This window comes from Lagopus muta, chromosome 11 (genome assembly GCF_023343835.1).
Source record: "Lagopus muta isolate bLagMut1 chromosome 11, bLagMut1 primary, whole genome shotgun sequence".
NCBI lineage: Eukaryota > Metazoa > Chordata > Aves > Galliformes > Phasianidae > Lagopus > Lagopus muta.
The window spans coordinates 15,905,719-15,925,015 of NC_064443.1; the positions used below are offsets into that span (position 1 = coordinate 15,905,719).

At 47.5% G+C, this 19,297-nt stretch overlaps 1 protein-coding gene across 16 annotated transcripts in view; it reads right to left on the minus strand.

Annotated features, from left to right (window-relative positions):
- Positions 1–19,297, minus strand: part of FOXP1 (forkhead box P1) — a 341,534-nt gene that overhangs the window by 66,178 nt on the left and 256,059 nt on the right. For 12 of the 16 annotated variants that reach the window (XM_048957784.1, XM_048957785.1, XM_048957787.1 and 9 more), the window contains 3 exons: positions 7,314–7,451; positions 6,151–6,240; positions 716–875 (listed from right to left, as the gene is read on the minus strand). In XM_048957784.1, coding sequence (XP_048813741.1) covers positions 716–875; positions 6,151–6,240; positions 7,314–7,451 — 388 coding nt within the window. Of the gene's footprint in view, positions 1–715; positions 876–6,150; positions 6,241–7,313; positions 7,452–16,403; positions 16,573–16,990; positions 17,096–17,214; positions 17,236–19,297 lie in introns of those variants that run through there. The other 4 variants (XM_048957799.1, XM_048957798.1, XM_048957797.1 and 1 more) reach the window with 4 other exon arrangements.

Here is a 19,297-nt window from a genome sequence, read left to right on the forward strand (position 1 = left end):
AAAAAAAAAATAGGGATTTCAGCAAATCGGTGACTTCTTACATAGCGCAGGACTGAATAAAGACGTAGGAGGATCTAATTGTCAGTAACACCAGTATAAGAACATTTAAATTAAATGGAGTCAATCCCAATTTGCCTCTGTGTGGGGGGAAGAACGAAGCTACGATCTACACAGGCAGTGAAAGGAAGGACACATAAACATGCACAAAGAGGAGACACTGTCACATTCCCCTTCCAGCTGCAGAATAGGGCAATCCCATTTCCACACTCAGCAGCATGTGGTCAGCACCGTTTCGTGCCCAGCTCTGCACCAGCCATGAAGTCAGAAAGAGCCAAGACAGCACTTCACAAAAAAGTGAAGGGAAAGCTGCTCTCAAGCTATCCTAAGCCATGAACCCAGCACCAAAATTTTATTAGGAAGCCTCCCGTGGAGGATTTTGAGTCCAGAATAGTAAAACCAGCAGCTTCAAGTTCACCAGGATATAGCTGTGCAAAATGAATCCAAACTAAACCGCCTGCCTCCTGCTAACAAGCATGGCCCACAGTTTCAGCGCTGCCCTTCTCGAGAATACCTTTACAATGCCCACTCTGCCAGTCAGGATTTTTCTTTCTTTCTTATTTTACGAGCCTATGAGATCACTCTCTGGCTTACTGAGTGACAATTTGGTGTGCACATGCTATCTGCTTGCTCAGCAGCTCCCCAACCCCTCACCTACCTTGTGCAAGGGGCTGCAAAGGCAGAGTAGGCTGGCCAGGCTGGATTGTTAGCAGCCCTTGACGCTGCAAAGTCAGGAGGTGCTGCTGTTGCAACTGCTGCATCTGTAAGAGTTGCTGCTGAAAGGCCAACTGCTGCGTAGCCACCTGCTGTTGCTGGGGCTGGAAAAGAAAAAAAAATGCACGTTTGTCAACAAAGAGAAAAGCATTAACAGGGATCCTTGGCTAAACACACAGCAACTACTGATCATAGTTACTTGTACTGAGAAACGACAGTGAGCTCACCACCCAGTAACAAGACTTGCTTAAGAGCTGGTGCTACCAACAGGGCGGCAGTCAATTTCTAATCTCTCCTACAAACCCAATTAAAAACACACGCAGTGTTTCTTCGTCCACACGACTGAGCTTTACACCAGAAGCAGCTGCCTTTCGGTGTCAGATAAAGCAAAACTCTGCTGGCAGCTGCTAGAATCACGGGCAATTCTTCAAAGCAAAGAACAAATGCAATGCAAGAGCCACTCCACGTAACCACATCACATTTGGACGTCACCAACAACAGCCCTGTACCCTGCTCTGTTTGCTCATGCAAGGGTCATCTCAGCGATTAAGGCAACACGACTGGCTACATTCATGCTATCCTACACTTACTCTCTCTTATCCATCCATCAAGCAACAATACCATTATGTTCAGAATTATTCCTTGCTGTATTTAAGGCTGCTACTTCTGTGCTTTGAAATTTTTAATTATTTTCGCTATAAAGAAGTCAGAGCTGCTTTACTCCACAGGGACACGAACCTTGAACCTTCGAGGTGTAAAAGAACATGTTGCTTTTCTCACTACTGTACCCAGAGAAGCTTTTAACTACTCTGTTTATCACTTCTGACATAAATAAATGAGAAAAAATCAGACCTTTGAAGAAGAAAAACTTCATCTAATATTGTTAATTAGCCATGACAAACGATGAAATAACATTGTAAATCTTTCATAGAAACAGCCACTAGATTTTAATTACACACATTCATAATTTAGCAAACAACATCTTACTTGAATGTGAGTGTTTAATATGTACAGTACTCCAGGCTTCTGAGTCCTTAATTTTGTGCAGTTAAGCAAGCCTCTAGGTTTTGCTTCCGTGCTCATCTCGTGTTTTATTTGCTTTGTTCTTAAAATCCATGAAAGGCTTTGCGTTTTGATAAATATCTTTTTATTTATTGTACAATGACAGGAGGAAAACTTTTGTTGTGTAAAACATCAATACATCATGCCAGTGTTTAGCAGTTCCTTGTGCTAGCCAAAAAAAATTAATGTAGATTTCCTTAGTAATTATCTGAGTGATAGAAAGATAATACAGAGCAGTAGTACAATAAATAGAAGGAAATTATCTAATATCCCTAATCTGCTAGGAATCATATCAAGGTGGAGGTCTTATACACATTATGGCTAACAATTACGGAAAGAAAATTAACTCTTGCAAAACTCCACACTTTCTCAAATAAACCCTGGCCACACCGACAGCGCTTTGCTGCCCTTCCCCGCTATCGCAGCAGAGGATCGCTGGCCCCGTTCCCTGCTGGTGTCAAGCAGGAAACATCCACCCGGGTCAGAGGAGCGGGGCTGACGGCCACCAGCCAGGGGCCGGGGCCCCACCTTCTGCCAAGGCACTGCAGCTCCGGCCTGCCAGGCTGAACGTGACACAGCCACAGCACTGCCAGTTGCTTGTGAAATGAAACATCGCTGGGCAAAGCGAAGGGCAACAGCAACTATTTTTATTAAATTCCTATTGCTTTTTTTGTACTTTCAACACCCCATCGATCTTTGTACTACAACAAACTGCATGCCTACAACTGTACTGACAGGCAAGTTAATTTTTCTTCTATCCAGAGAAAATCTATAACTTTGAGAACAGTTAAACAAACAAGAGTTTAGCTATACTGGAACTCGGAGTTTCCATTTCTCTGCCACAGCTTGCTCAGACAGATCCAGCTGTTGCAACAGCACTGGATGAATGTGAGCTGCAGCAACGGTCGTACTGCAGTTAGAGCAGTGTTTGCCTCCAGAGATGCTCATACTCCAAATATACACAGAATCATAGAATCTTCAGAGCAAGAAGGCACCTTTAATTAATACACAGTCTGTGTGCGTGTGTGTATGTGAGTGGTATTTGTTTTTTGTGGAACAAAATAAATTACAGTAGTCTGTATTTTACCTATTTGCCATCTGAGTGCAAAATTGGCATCAAAAAAGAAAGACCATAAAAACGACTTTATATAAATGGAGTGATGCCTGTGGTTGTCTTCTCAGCCATCCCAAGAAAAGCTCCTGAACGCGCCCTACTTTGAAAAGCCAGGATATAAAAGTATACAAGGCCCATTGTCCAAGAAAGAATTTAAAAGCAACACGCGTTGCCAAACTGCGCTCCCCACCCAGTTACCAAACACAGGATACAAGTCAGTTTGTTTACTTCTCACAATTGAATGCATACAAAAAAGGTCTCAGTGCAGTCCTGTTGTCAGGTCAGTAGTCAGTGTTAAAATGCTGAAATAGCCTGATAAAACTCGCATTTTTGGTCCCCTCCCTGAAGCTGCTGTCAAAGGTCTGTTTTCCTTTCTTCGGTCCCTCCCTACAGCCTAACATAAACTGTCGCAACCGCTGGAGGAACACGGCCGTGCCCAGGAGCCGTCCCACAGGCCGGGCCTGGAGGCAGCGCTGCAGCCATGAGCCCCCCGTGTTGGGCCCTCTCCAGTGGGGGGCTGTGGGCACAGGGTGTGTATGCCTCCTTTTGGGATGGGGCAGCAGCACCAGCCGTGCGTGCCGTGATACAGAATGACGTAGATGGGTAGAGCTGCTCCATCTGTCAGCGCACAAAGCCACAACGTGTCCGCACTGCGGCCACCAGGCCACACGATGCACTTTGGGACCCACCATCATTCGTGTTAAAAAAAAAAAGAAAAAGAAAAAAAAATAAGATCATCATCACTCACATGCTAATTCAGCCAAAATAACCTCCTCCATGCAGGAAAAATGGGGCCAAGCAAGCCTGGTCTGGAAACGGGCCCCTGTTGAAACCCTCAGCAAAAAAAAAAAAGAGCCTAGAAAAAGCTGGAGAGACTCAGGCTCCTTGTTCTGCTCCCCACTAGCATGTTAAATTGCTCTTCTTAGAACAGGAAGGAGTCTTTTCTTATTGTTACTTTCGATAGTGTAATATCAGAAGTGCGACCGCAGTAAACCAGTGTGTTAGATATTGAAATGCCATCACATTGTCTAACTTGCCTTCTCGTCTTTTTTAACACAAAGTATTTTTCTTCAAGCTCCAAGCCCTCATCTTTGTGTCTGAGATGCTCTCCTGTCTGACAACAGCAATTTAGAAGAGTTAACTTTTATCGTTCATTCTGCTGTGTAACTTTCCCCTTCAAATTTCTTTATCTGCCCTCTGAGCTCATCTGAACTTTCATGTTCTCCCAGCATGCAGGCTTGCATTCAAAACTATGTCTAATAGACCAAATAAGAGGTTAATAAGAAGTGGCAACAGAAAGAAAAAATACAATCCCTGGTAACTGATAAGAATGACAGTGGCAGCCCTTTATTGTTTGTCTTCAAATATAGAGTTAAAGATCTTTAAAAAACTAAATTTTGACGCCTTTGAAAAGAAAGAAGCACAAAATAACAACAGGGGGTTATTGCCTGCCAGCCACAGGGGAGAAGCTCCATAATTCTTATTCTCCCTTTTGAAGGCTGTTAGAAATCTGATTCAAAAAAGCAACAGCAGAAGGAGAAAGCCTCTTGAGGCTATCGCCATTTCCTGTGATCATGCATAATGCGTTTCAAAAGTGGGTTTTTACCAATTCTGTTGATCAATTGCACCTCCTTCATATTCCCTCTTTTTTCTGCTGTGTTTACATCTGATGTGACTCAATGACAAGCGCTGTCTGAGACTGTGAAACAGACCTGTCATGTTGATTTATGGGCGCATCAAACCACGACTTGTCCAAACTGAAGCTCGCAGTTCATTAATTAGAGAGTTGTGACTTTGAAGTCAGCTTTCAGACTGTGGTTTTTAACATTTGGCTTAATTTATATGCTCTTGAATGTGGATCTCTAAGGAAAAAACTGAAATTCCCTTCTTGTCTTTGAACTTCTTTTGACCGCACAATAATCATTTCTTTGTCCAGAGTGATGCCTGCATCCCAGAGTCATTAACGCGCATTGAACTGCCACTGATGAGTAAGCCCTACTGAATTAGAAAAACAGCCAGCAAAACAAAGCTGAGAGCATTCTGCACAGTGATATCTCACAATTACATGCCTTCCCTCCCTGTGCCATTTCCATTTTAATTACTGTTAGTCCTTTAGATTTACATTTTAGACACTTTTTAATCTGTTCCCTTTTTATTATAGAGGCGCCCGTAAGCGCGCTATGGCTAAGGTTGTGTCAGCGTTTTCATTATAAACCCCCTGTTTGCAGGGGTTTATAACTCAGCTGGAAAAATTCGCTCCGGGTTGAAACTTGGCACAGGTGGCACGAGCCACCAAAATTTGGGAGGGCCAGAAACTGGCACGTGCTTCGAGCACTGTCATCAGCAACGTAACCACTGCTGCTATCGGCGGGCATCGCACAGCATCTCGTGCCAGCGGGCAGCTTTCTAGGACCTACACTGGTCAGTGGTGATGTCAGGTGGAAGTCTCAGACTCCTTGGGACTACAGATACCAGTGTGGTACCTTCACGTGTTATTATAGCAAATCTGAATTTTAGCACACCAACATCAACGAAGTGAGACACTCGGAAAGGACCAGTGTGTTCTCCATACACGCAGAAAACCGCCTTCGCCATCCTGTTCCCAGCACAGACCATGGTGGCATCTGTGCAAGGTCTCGAGACACTGTGCATCACAACGTGCTGCAGTTCCCAGGCACAACACACTGCAATGAGATGGCATTCCTGTCCTACCTCGGTATTTCAGCTCTGGTTGCTCACAACAAACACTGCCCGAGCATGGTACCTTCTGCCGAGCCCATGCTGCAAGGAGCCTGCAGCCAGAACCTCTCTGGCTGAAAACTGCAAGTTCAAACTCAAAATCTCACAGAACTGTCTGCCTGGAGAGAACAGGCCCAGAGCTAGGCCTGCTTCTTTGCCCCCTCCCCTCTACAACATAACTAACTTCCAAAAGCACTCTCCCAAGATACAAGTCCAGATGCTTGCTCCAGTACTCATACTGAACATCAAGGCGTGTTCCCCAGCTATAAAATATGTGGCAGCAAGCAAATGGAAAGCACAGGAAAATACAGGCGAAAACAGGACAATAACTCTAAATCTGAAAGCTGAGACCCGATTGAGTCAGTTCAGTTGTGCCATCATTTATAAGATGAATGACAGCTTAATAGCCTCTAGACAGTCCTCTGGGATCTGTGGTTTGAAAGTAAAATGGGTATTGTCTGTACCTCTTTAGGCTGTTTTCCAGCATGTTGTTGCTGTAAAAGTTGAAGCTGCAACTGTTCCTGTTGTTTCTTATAAAACTCTTGAAGCTGCTGCTACAAAGAAAAGGAAAGATGGTAAGTAACAAAGTGGAGAGCCAATTCAGTGTCCCTTTTGGTGTAACACACAAACTGTGATTTGAAAAATAGCATCCTTTTATCTGTAATGGTCTGACCTTTAGTTTGAAACTCGACAATAAATTCAGTGCACACTGACTATTCTTGGCATTATCGTTTGAAAAGTAATCTCCAAAATGAACTGATGAAAAACATACCATTTTCTACACAAACTAATTAAAATAAGGCAAGGAATGACCTTTGATTGTAACAACAAAGCCAAAATGCCCTTGCTGAGAGAGCCTGGCGAATCTCTGTTGTGAAACACACATGCTTTCTAAATGATAGGGTTTGACTGTATTAAGTGTTGTTCAATACATGCACAGACATTCTGGGAAACACTCTCCTCCTCCCTGCTTCAGCCACACACCGCACACGCTGCACTGTGGGACGAAGGCAGAGGGGAGGGGACACACAAGTGCAGTCTGGTGGGTGCTCCTACCAGCCTGACTCATGAGCCCGTGCCGACGTGAACCCCGCAGTAACCCAGGGACAGCACACAACTTCCAGCTGAGAAAGGGCCATGCATGAATGCAGGACACTCAGAAACACCAATGCACCGTGCAGTGCATGTTGGCTGAAATTAAATGGACTAAGGCTTGCAAACCTCTTCACTTTCGCTGTCCCTGTTTCAACGGCCCTTTACGGCCCCACGTGGACGTAGCAAGGACTAAAATTGGAAATATTACCCTACTACCTCATTTATTCCAATTAATCAGGGCACGCCGTACTTTCGGAGGGATGCAGGCAAAATCAGCAGGGACATCTGCTGAAGTCCTGACACTTAAATATGCAGCTGTATTATTTAGCTGATCTTGGAAACGCTCCTAGCACTGCTCCCTGGATTTGTTTCCAGTAGCTATTTCTAGAACTAAAAACAAAAGAGCAGTCGGTTCATCTCAGAGTGTGGCTGCCCTGCAGTACAGACCCTGAGACGTGGGCAGCCGTCATCGCCAGAAGGCAGCACAAACCAAAGCCCTCCACCCAACAGGGGCTGCACAGACAACAATTACCTGTTGAAGCATGAGTGCCTGCTGCTGCTGGAGCAGGACTTGGAGTTGCTGGGGAGTTAGCACTTGTTGCTGGAGGATCTGCTGCATTTGCTGGGGAGTGATCACTTGAGGTGTCATCATAGCCACCGACACGGGAACCTGCAGGGGACACAGAATGGTGGTCAGGGAGCATCACAGCAGGAGGCACAACCTGCCCTGAGCACAGAGGGACCCGCGCTTCCCCAGCCACCCAGCTTCCTCTCTGCAGAGCATTATGACAATGGGAATTCTTTAGACAGCAAGACAGCAAAACCTGTTAAGATTTATTTATTTTCACAGGGAACTGTCAGCTCAGAGCATTCCCTCCCAGAAAGTCCCTCCCTGCCGTACAGAAATTCAAGAGCCGAGTATCCTGTGCTGATGGGATCTAGGCCCTGTTACGACAGGTTTTTAAGAAAATTGAAGGAAGGCTCAGTGATGTGAATAACAGCACTACACTCCTATGCAATTTTAACAGAAAGGCCCTACTGCGATGTCTTTACCATTCCATATTCACCCAGCATACAGATGTCTTCAATTCTTTCATATTATGTGAGATACCATTAAAAGCCGCTTTCCATGACATTTCAGTGACAAACAGCTACAGTGATGAACTTGATAGCATTTCATATTTGCAACTGTTAACACGTTTCTGCACGGGCATCTTTGCAAGGAACCTGTACACTGTATCTGAAAGGATGATGTCTTGTTCAGATAAAACACTGACATTAAAATGACAGGCTGTCTTGGCCAAGGTTACACAAATTGTATTCAAGCGGATACCTAATGACAATGCTATGAATTCTGCAAGCTTTCTAGAATGTAATTTAGCTATTCAAAATAATCACTGCACTTGTGTTTAATTTGCAGACTACATGAGAACCATTTTGTCAGTCCTAGTAATGCAAGAAGACTATTTCCCCAGAAACCCACCCCTCTATCCTCCACCCCAAAAAAGGAAAAGAAAAGGAAGAAAAAAAAACAATAGAAGAAAAGACAAAACCCTGTGAGTTTTAACAGTAATATTTAAGCACCTTACTTTTCTATAGTTTCAGATCAAATATGTGACAGCACAAAACTAAAAGCAGTAAAGGATATACTTTGTTAAAAAGGATCTCCTGTCATCTCATGGGTTACAATAAAAGGTAATAACATGTTTTGCACTTTTTCTGTGCACCACTTTTTAAAAAATCAGCAGACAATAGCTGATCTGAAGATAAAAGAGCTTAAAAAAAAGTCTTCCTGGGTACTAGTAAGCAAGGGAGAAATGCAGTATTAATTTTATGTAACATAATGTCTTAATATGCAGTTTATCTTGACTTTTTCACATGATTTGTCCTGTCATTTGCATAGCAAGCTCTCATTCCTAATTTCACAGTCATTATGCACTGATGTCCTGATTTCTCAGCATCACTAATTTTGATGAACTAAAAATGGTTCCTGAAGGTCAGACTTACGTACAGCACACATCGCCCTGTGTTGTTGTGTACATGTCATGCGCCGGGGCCAGACCCTGCCTACAGAACGTGCTGCAGACACATCCAGCAAACTGACATCCCATTAACGCGGCGCGGAGCGAATCCCCTGCGCCCCAGCACGGACCTGGTGCTGCCCACACTGCAGCAGGCAGGTGTGAAGGGTGAGAAACAGACAGCGAAGGATGGGAGGTGTCATCACAGCCAGAGTCCCTCTGAGACTGCAGCCCTGGGAGAACCACCAACCTGGCAGTGCGGTACCACCGCCCCGAGCTGTGACAGCACCGACCTACTGGAACAGGGAATCCCATCAATTCACAGGATCTTAATCCAGACGCTGTTAAGAACTTTTCTGGGAGTAGAAAATTATTTCATTAAGTGCTGTAGTCACTATCTTAGCCCCGAAGCCTGACTCACCTTCATCATTCCCATCCCCAGAGAAGTTTACTTTACCCTGGGGTTTGTACTACCTTACATTGAAGTCGGACTGAGCAAACAGAAAAGGAAGCATGTTTAAGTACGTTTTCTGTGCCATTCTTGGAAGATATACAACACAAATACTCCTCGGTCAGATTTATGACGACAAGCAGGGATACAGACAGGAATAGGGTGGGGTGCTGTAAACCCTACGTGTGGGTGATTAATACGCGGGGCCGCATTCTGCCAGCAGCTACGCGGAGACAACTCCCATTCACTTCCACTGCTCCTTTGCACATTTATCTCAGGACACATCTCAGGATTCGGCCCTGCCTTTGAACGGCGGCCACGTACCTTCCGGTGAAGAATCTCCCAGCTGCTCACGCTCTGCTCAAACAGCAGCACTTCACCAGGGAGGGAAGCAACGTGTCTGTGTGTATACAAACACTCACAAACGTGTGAATAAACAAGGCCCACCTAGCAATACAGGTCTGCGTTGCTCTGCTCGACCTTGTTCTACCGGCTGAAACCACATCTGCACACCCCGCCTGTGGCTCCAAGAAGGTCCAGCCTCTCATTTGTCAGAGCAGGCAGCAGCTGCGCTTCCCCTGAACTCGGGCTCATGGTGGAAGCCATCCTACAGAGCAAGGAAATTCAAACAACCCAGAAACCGCCGTGTTAAAAACGACACGCGCCCCAGACAAGCGTGGGCACACGTACTGTTGGAGGCCTTTAAATAGTTAAGAATTATGGCCTATATATCCACTCTCTTAACTCCCAACGTCCAACTTTTTCATGTAGCTAGTCCCTAGTAATACTGGGAATCAAAGGGCATGCAGCTCCAGCAATAGGCTATTATAGCCCACACTTTATTACCCATTACTACCGAGGTCATTAGCGGTAAGAGTGATTGTACCGGTCTTAACCTATTGATCATTGTAACTACTATCATTTAATCCCGTGTTGAATGTCTGGAAAGCTGCTAAAGGCACACCAGAGAGAGTGCTTTAGCGATGAGAAATATAGCCAAAGCTTGGAAATTACACTTTGATTCATAAAATCTAGCCAGTGGTTTAAATCAATAGTATTTAAAACAGTCATGTAAGTTCTTAACTACAGCTCTCTAATATTTATGGGTCCCTTTTTGAGTGTATTCAGTCAAAACTAAGCTTTATTTTAGATACTGCGCAATATACTTTGCATTACGTTAGATAAAAAATATTTATTTCTGATATTTTGTCTGATAGTAAATGAAACCTAAACTGAAGGCTATAAATTAATTGTAGATTTCTATCTCTCAGATGTCAACTTAAATGTGTTGCCAAAAAAAATTACAAACCAACTTTGAAAATGGCTTAACTGTTTAAGTACATGAAAATGAGTGTGTTTTATGAGTTAACAATGAATCACAGAAGGCAGTTTATGAAGAACTAAAATAATTCTGTCTTACTGCCTTCAGGGAGTTGAAGTTCAAATTAAAGTACTGGCAGATGTATTTAAAGAATGCTAACTTAGCATGCAGGACAGAAATCAATCTTTCCTCCCCCCCCCAGTTGTTTATTTCTGTTTTCTACATGAAACACGATTGTTGTTATTGATATGATTAATGAACCACTTTTGGTATTGTTGACTGATAACAATGGGGTGTGGTAGATACCCAGCTGCATGTAAACCTGGCAGCAAAGGTAAAAATACAGCTGCAAGTCAGTTTTGGGAGCTGTGCTAGTACAGACCTGCTGACATGCTAATAGCAGCAACGGCAAAAAACGTCTTTAATACTCAGAATTGTTTTCAGCCACTCTGTGTCTCCCAGGTCCCTCTGCCACTGCTCCACACCTCTCAAGCCTGCCTGTTCTCTCCTCTCCCCACCCCGAGCTCTGCTTGCACGGCTTGGGGAACCTTGCACAACTTGGGCCAAGCTCGCCTTTAACTTCACCACAGACTACAGCTGGGATGCATTTGTCACCGCCGCGCACTGCTCAGACAAGTGTCACGGGGATGGAAATGATTTAGACCTACTCAATCATCTACGTTCCCCCATTTTCTCTGATATTAATATAATTAAATACTAGCCAAATAATTTCAAGGAGCTCAATCTTATACGGAGTGCAGAAAAAAAAAAAAAAAGCATGCCATTTTCAAACAACGTGCCTTCATTGCTGGGTGCGCCGGTGGCCTTGTCAGCTGCTAGCAGGCACGCATGGAAGCTGGGGAGCATCTCCTCAATTCATAGAGAACAGCTCTGCCAGAAAATCCCCTTCTCCTGCGCTGTGTGCTCGCACTTGAATTCAGGAAGTCCTCAGAGCAGGCACCTTGCATTTCCAAACGGCAATTCTTCAGTTAAAGATTTTGTGGCAGAAGTGACACGGAGCAGAACGCAGCCCAACACCAAGCGAGTGCCTGAGTCGCAGTTAAAGGTGTCGGACTGCCAGAAAAACAGACACGGCGAGGCAAACCCAAACAATTCCCTCGGCTGCTTTATTAGAAAGCTATTACGTGTGAGACTTCTTGCAATTTAAAAAAAATTCCTGACTGAAAGAATGTAAAATAGCTGCACTCGTGTCACAGCAGAAGAGAAAGCACAGCCGTGCTGGCAGAGGGAAAAGCTCGGTGCCACAAAGCAGAGCCCAGCAGCGCAGTGCTGAGCACAGGACCCTGAGCCTGAAACCTCTGTGACATGAGACGTCAGCCTGCAAATAACAGCCAAAAAACGCTGCCGATGGAACTGTGCAGGCAGAAGCTGCCATTCTGGTTCATGATGCAAAACGGAATCTGACTTTTAGACTCGGTTATTCTGCCGTGATACTGCACAACACATTAGGACAGGTAACGTTTGTTATATTAATGTGAAATCAGCTAAGTGCTTCATCATTAGCATAACTGTTCTCTCTGTAACAATGTGACTCCCTATTAAAAAAAAAAAAAAGGGGGAGAAGCCTCTTTAAAATTAAATTAGCATTTTATTATTCTAATTTTGTTTATTATGTTTTATCAGGAGAGAAGATCTGCCTGTGACTCGTGGAAGGCAGCGCGATGGACTGTCCTGGCACTGCCGGCACCTCAGGATCTCTGCTCTCCTCTCTGCTCTCTTCCAGCAAAGGAAAATTGGGGATATTTTCATATTTGTTTACAGAATGAAACATCTGATCTTATCTACCACTTCTCATGCATACCGGGCTTCTCACTAAGTGCCAGGATAATTGTTTCTGCTATAATAAATACCCATTTAATTTGCATAAAAATATAAAGTTTACATAAATTAAATTCTCTCTGCGTCTAACATTTGTCAAATACAGACTGAACTGGAATGCACACAACCAAACACCCATTTAATAAACGCAGCAAGATTTCAACCTCGAGATTACCATCATCATTTTTCACATTGTAGAAAGTTACCGTTTTTGTTTGCTGCTCCGTCACGAAAGGAAAAATCACAACCTGTGGTGCATGCCTCCTAGCACTGGGCTCATTTTGCAACGGTTTAAAAACATTAAATAAATAAGTAAATAAATACAGAAGGAAAAAACAACAACAGTTTGAGTATAGGAAATGTTAGGTCAGCATATTCTGCCACACTGCCCCGAAACAAACCAAAAGCAGCCTTGCTTAGAAACACCCAAAACACCCCTAAAACCCTCGAAAACCCTCAAAAGCTCCTCTCACCCCAGCACTGAGAACGATCACCCTGTCAGACTCCTTACATCTGCGTGCTCACTCGCTAACACATCCAAGGAGAGCTTAAGGGAACAATAGAAGGCAGCGATGGAAGCAGCAGCACGGCTGTGGGGCACAGCTCCGTGCCAGGGCAGCCCGGCCCGTGGGCAGCCAGCAGCTCCGGCAGCAGCTCCAGCGCTCCCACTGCTCCGTGCAGCGCTGCGAGGCTGTGCTGTGCCTGCCAGCAGAGCCTTGCTAACACTTGTAAACTTTACTCGCTGGAAACGTGCGTGTTTTCACACCTAGCGCAGGCACCTACGGCCGCACGGCGCAGCTGAGCGCAACGCTGCAAATTAGATTCTAATGAGAAAACATCGGTTGCTTCTCTGACAATCTTGCCATTCGCTGATTTACTTCTAATGAAGACGCACTCCAAGCGACGAGCTCACCATGTGAAAGGTCAGAACACGCTCAAAAAAACGCCTGGCAAAAATCAAGGCAAATGGGGAACCTGCAAAGAAACCCTCTCATAACGCGGCGTGGCAATTAGAGTAATTGTGCAAGGAGCCGTCTTCGGGAAAAAGTACCAGAAATTAAGCTGCCACGACTGTAACAGGTTAGATGAAAATCAAAATTTAATGTATTCTCCCTTGTGTCATCTTGTTTTGTCAAGACATCAAATAGAATTGGAAAGTACAAAATAACAAGCCCTTGAGAAATCACAGAAGCCGACCTTTTTGATGTTGTTGGTTTACCTTGTTCTCAGTTATTTGAACAATGATGTTTCAGATTTAAGGGCAAGATAAAGCTTAAAAATTAAAACCCGTTGTCAGTTTGGGGAGGGGGCTGCTGTCCCTCCCAAATAACAGCATCTTACCTAATCACTGTGGGCAAATCCGTCCCAAACTAGTGCAGGGAGCAATTAGCAGTGCCACTGATTTGTGCAATGCTCGCTCTGCTTCTTCTGCCATTCATTCTACCTCAGCACAAGCCCTACGGATCCTCCTTCTAGCAGAGGAAAATGTGCTGGAAAGGCAGAAAAGAAAAAAAAGGAAAAAAAAAAAAAAAAAAGGAAAAAAAAAAAAGCTGGGAAAGGGAAGAGAGATTTGCCAGAGCTGCTGCTCTCCAAAATCTCTGCACGGCCTCAGCTCTGCACAGTGCATGATGCCTTTTTTCCTCTGCCTGTAACTGGAAAGCGAAGCTGAGCAAGGAAGCACCTTACAAACACAGAACAGCACAGGACATGTAACTGAACTGCAGCAAAGTAGTTTCCAGTAATGCAGTTCTGCTTTCAATAAAACAAACAAACTGCTTCCAAGCAGCCAAGCCTTCCACCAAACAATAACAAATTTAGCTCGCAGTGTCAGGACTTTCCCACCACCGAGTTCTGCAGGTGGTGACAGAACGAGCCCTGCTGCCGCTTCTGCCCATCGAAAGGAGAAAGCTGAGCAGTGAGCAAGCTGTGCGCCGGGGGCACCAGGCTGCCTGCAGCACAGCACAGCCCTGCAGCACACAGCCCTGCAGCACAGCCCAGCCTTCGCCCTTACCTTGCCTCCAGCTGCCCAGGGCAGGCCACCACAAACACAGCCAGAGCGCTTTATGCTGAAGCAGCAATTCATTGAGCTTCAGCGTTTTAGAAACATGACTATTGAGCAGCAGCAGTGCTTGAGAGCTCCAGGTTAGAACGCTGCCCAGGCCATCGCCCTAACGGCTCCACATCACTTCCAGTGCCTAAAAACACCCCCTGACACACAGCACACAACTGTTGCAACCGTTTTCTCCCTTACAGGCGACTGAAATGAACTCAAACTGAGCACAGGGCAGAGCCTAATATCCAGCAGGGCACAGATCCAGCTGTGACCCTTCCAGTCAGGGCTGCTGCAGCACGGGGCTCAGCCCAGTGCCAGAGCTGCACGGCCCGGACCCACCGTGTCTGCCCAGCTGCAGTGCTGCCCCAGCTCCCCCATTAGCCCACACTGCTCGCTCATTCCTCCCCTGTCAATTCCATTTTATTTATTGCTTCTCCTTGGTTTGGCTGAGGGACTGGTCACAGCACATCTCACAGCTTTGCCCCCTTTTTTTTTTTTTTTTTAAAGCGAAAATCATGCTGTTTTAACAGGGAGGGCATGATGGCACAGTTAGTTTATGTTAAACAAGAGGAAAAAAATAACAACTTGCAGCAAACAAAAAAATTTCAAAGCAGCCCTTCCTATCACAAGCTTTCTGATGATTTATGGTTTACCAACTCAGCAAGGTTACGCAACACTGCGTGCCTTTAGATGCATTATTTGAGTCAGTTGAGATTTAATTAAGATCACAGCCTCCAAAATCCCTGTCAAATGAAAATTCACAAAAGACAATGCACTATATATCCTCATGCAGATAGTCTCCATTCCACGCTCTGGAATAACATAAGTTAATCCTCGTTTCTATGGTGGCAGACAAAAGTTCACTAATTTTGTTTTCTTTTGACACTTGTGTTGTTTTCTGTTTTATGTCATGAGATCATTCCCTTTTGAGAAGGGTAGGGGAGCCGGTACGGGGGGGGGGGGGGGGGGGCGAGCAGAGAGCAATATGTCTGAATATGGCAGCAGATGTATTTTGACATTCTCACAGCTCTGCCGTGATGTCATCAAGTTTTCATATAATTAACCCCTGCCAGCAAGAGCATTGTCGCATGACATCTGCCCACTGGGAAGAGGAGGAAGGAGTCAGGGACAAAACACGAGTGCCTCCATCTCGCCCAGACGCCAACCCCAACCTGCAGAACCCACCAAGGCTGCAGAGCTCACACCTTCCCCGCAGTGCCCCGCTCAGGGACCCCACATGCTGACCGCCTGCAACACCATCCCCGAAAGGGAAACTGCCACAACTTTACCTCGTTCCGGGGTATTTCTAGTCGCGTTATCTTAATATCTGCTCGCTTATCTCATGGTTTAGAAATGACAGGTGCTAGCGGTCTTTTGTTTGACAGGCCACTACACAAATAACTGTCTTGCCTGAAAGGGCTAATGCACTACTAATGAACAATAAATCAACTTTGATTATAAAGTGTCAGACCAATCAGTTTGCAGTTCAGCTCCGCCACGCTGCAGGCCGAGCAGCCCCTCAGCGCAGGCAGTGCGGGTGCCGGCCTGCAGCCCTGCCGATGGCAGCAGTGCTGGGAGCTGCACCCGCAGCTCGGCCCTCTGACAGCCGTGTTCCCATGGCTCGGGAACGGGCTGCCTTCCGAGCTGAGAAATCACAATTAATACGAGGTGTTTCTTTGCCCGGCAGCTGCACATTTAATGCTAATTTCACACGAAAGCATGTGGCTTAGCCCCGATTTTCTAAAAAGAGGGAAGCAAACAGAACTGTTGCTAACTTGCCACAAAGAGATCCGCGCAGTTCAGCCCGTCCCACAGCTGTGCCAGGGCCGGGCACCGGCACGGAGCTCGCTGACCCCCGGGGCAAACCCCCCGCCTAAGGCACTTTTGATTAGAAATAAACTTCGGCAATTTACGGAGCTCTGCAACCCAACGCTCACCGCTAGCACAAATCCGACCATTTCGTTTTCGTAAACACATCTGAGTCACCGCGAGTGATTCACATTTCCTGCCACCGAACTCGTTGTTGTTCCAAGCCCGCGCCGCCCCGCGCCGGGGCCGGCCGGCTCCGAAGGAGTTAATTGCGGAGAGGAAGAGTGTGCGTGCACTTTGCTCCGAACTCACCACCCACTTCCTCGGGGCTGCCTCCTCCCCGCTCCGCACCGCTCAGCCCCGCCGCTGTCCGGCCGCTGCCCCGGCCGAGGAGGCGATGCGCGGGGCCGATCCCGGCGCTGCCGGAGCGCTCGGAGCGCTGCGAGCACTTCTTCAAAACTACGGCGCGCGCGGCGAGCTGCGCCAAAGCCAAATGTCGGAACAAAAGAGGCGAGGAAAAAATAATTTGGGAAAAAGAGGAAAGTAAAAACAAGAAAAGCAACGCGCCCCGCCCGCTCACTTCGCAAAGCTCTCCCCCCCCGCCCCCCGGCGGATCCCGCCGCAGCCCGAGCTCTCCCTCTCCTCCTCCCGCAGCTCCCGGCTCGGTGCGGGCACGGCCGGGGCTCGCGCGCTCCCCGCGGGGCTCGGCACCCACCTGGGCTGCGGCGCCGGCGGCGGACGGGCCATGGAGCGGGCCGGGTCCGGGCGGCGCGGAGGCTCCGCGGGCGGAGTGGCGGCGCCGTGCTCGCGGGCTGCCGCGGAGCCCCGCCGCCCCGCCCCGCCCCGCGCCGCGCCGCCGCGCACACCCCGCCCCGGAACCCCGGAACGGGGCACCCCGGGCGCGGCCCTCCTCCCTCGCGGCTCTCCGCGCCCTCTGACCTGCTGCCGGCTGTGCCGCTGCCGACGGTACTGGCGGCGGTGCTGCCCGGCCCGGCCCGCAGGGAGCCGCCACACTGCGCCGGGACGTGTTTAAAAGCGGCTCCCCACTAAATAAAGCTGTTTTGTGGGGCGTGGGTGCCAGCACGTTACGGGGGGGGGAGGGGGGGAAGAAGTGGCAGCTAGTGCAGTGCTCCGAGCAGGCACTGCAAACGCGATGCGCTGGAGGAGCAGCTCTCCTTCCACCTAACTTTCTCTCAGAAAGTGGCTGTGACTCTCTCCAACAGTTCTGCTGCACGACTTTAATGCCACAAATAAAAAAACCATAGCAGGACTTTAATACAAAGCATGCTATCATAAGAAGCCTCCAGCAGGAGCTTGTATTAAGCCCAGCTGATGCACCTGGCCTGCAAACAGGAAAACCTTCCTTTGCACCCCAGCAAAGCAGCAGGGATCCTAGCCCAGGACGCTGGGATGCCCAGAGCATCTTCTCCCATCGTCTCCCTTAAAAAGTCCTGTATGGCACTGGGATGCTCAGATTGGGCACAGCACTCAGCAGCAGCCCTGCCTGCCTCCCACGTTTGGGGAAGGTTTGGGTACAGGGCGCATCGTGTGGCACGCAGCAAGCTTTCCTCTGCTTGACAGCTCAAAGCAATACTTTCCTCGCCCTCCACTCCAGATCTCAGTGCACACACAAAACCTGTCCTTGTGCCATTTCCAGCCCAGGGACTGCTGTCGACCCCGTCATGGATTTTCTCCTGCCCTATAGCTATGTGCCTCAGGCTGCATTATTTGGCCAAATCTTCCCCGCTATTCAATTTTATCTCATATTTCTCACAGCCTCTGAGCACACTGATGCAGACGCTGCATGCACACGTAGCCGAATGCCGGCAGCCACACAGCCACGGTCCCCAGGCAGCACGCACTTTATTTGCAGGAGTCAGGGGCTGATAGACAATAGCCCCATTAGCTATGCTGCTAAAGAACCTCACAAGAAGCAAAGACAAAGGATGCAATTTACTGACAACTTGTGATCTGATGGTAAATGGGATGTGATACGGATTGCTTTCCACCCTAAAGTGTTTTCGTGTCAGATAACAAATTTATTAATGGGATTTTTTTCAGGTCACAAAAATGTGACCCCACCCTCTTATGAATATTTAATAAGGGACTAAGGGCATCTTTTGCAAGACCCTAAATCTGCCAGCAGCAGCCTACATGAATCAGAGAGCGACGGCCTCTTAAAGGGGCACACGCACTGCAGGTCAGCGCATGGGGGCATGGGAGCAGCACATATTTGAGGGCAGTACACAGCTGCACAGCCAGCAAAATGCCACGCACATGTCCAACACACCGGGCAGCTAATAGCAATATAAATTGGCATTGCATGTCATGAGCATGTAATTATTATTGCCTGCACTGGAGAGAACCCCTCCTGTTCCTGGACTCCAAAGTGATCCCCAGAAACTCTGACCCTTTGAGGAACACACCATGGAATGCATAGGCTTAAACCTTCCAGCAGTTTCTCCCTCAGACCACATCCCGCTGCCCAGTGCGGGTGCCAGCAGCATCCCTGCAGCAGCATCGCCCACCGCTCGCACGGTGATGGAGGAATGGGAGCTGTGCTAACATGCACTGCGAGGGCTGGCGGTGCTCCCTGGTCCCTGCAGGCTGAGCTCACGGCATGCTCCACAGCTTTCGTTTGGGAAAATGCTCTGTCTTGGGGCTTCTTTAACAAAAAAGAGGTGCTGCAAGGCTCACAACCCTGCCTGAAGCCTTTCTTTCCCTGCACGGGCAATACAAAGCATGACCTGGTGACACAAGCACAACACTGCCAGCTGGCCAGCCAGGCTGCGGCGTGACTCCAGCACCAGCAGCACTCCCAGCCTGGGTCCAGCCTCCAACGGCGATCGCTTTTGGGAACCGCCACTGTGTGCGCAGGCCCCACTCCATCCCGCAGGCCTTGCTCCGTCCCGCAGGCCCCAGTTCCTGACACCCCTTCCATTTCACACCTGCCATTTCAAAGGCCTCAACTCCTTCGCCTCCTCACCTGCCAAACGGATGGTGATATTGCTCATTTCAGGGT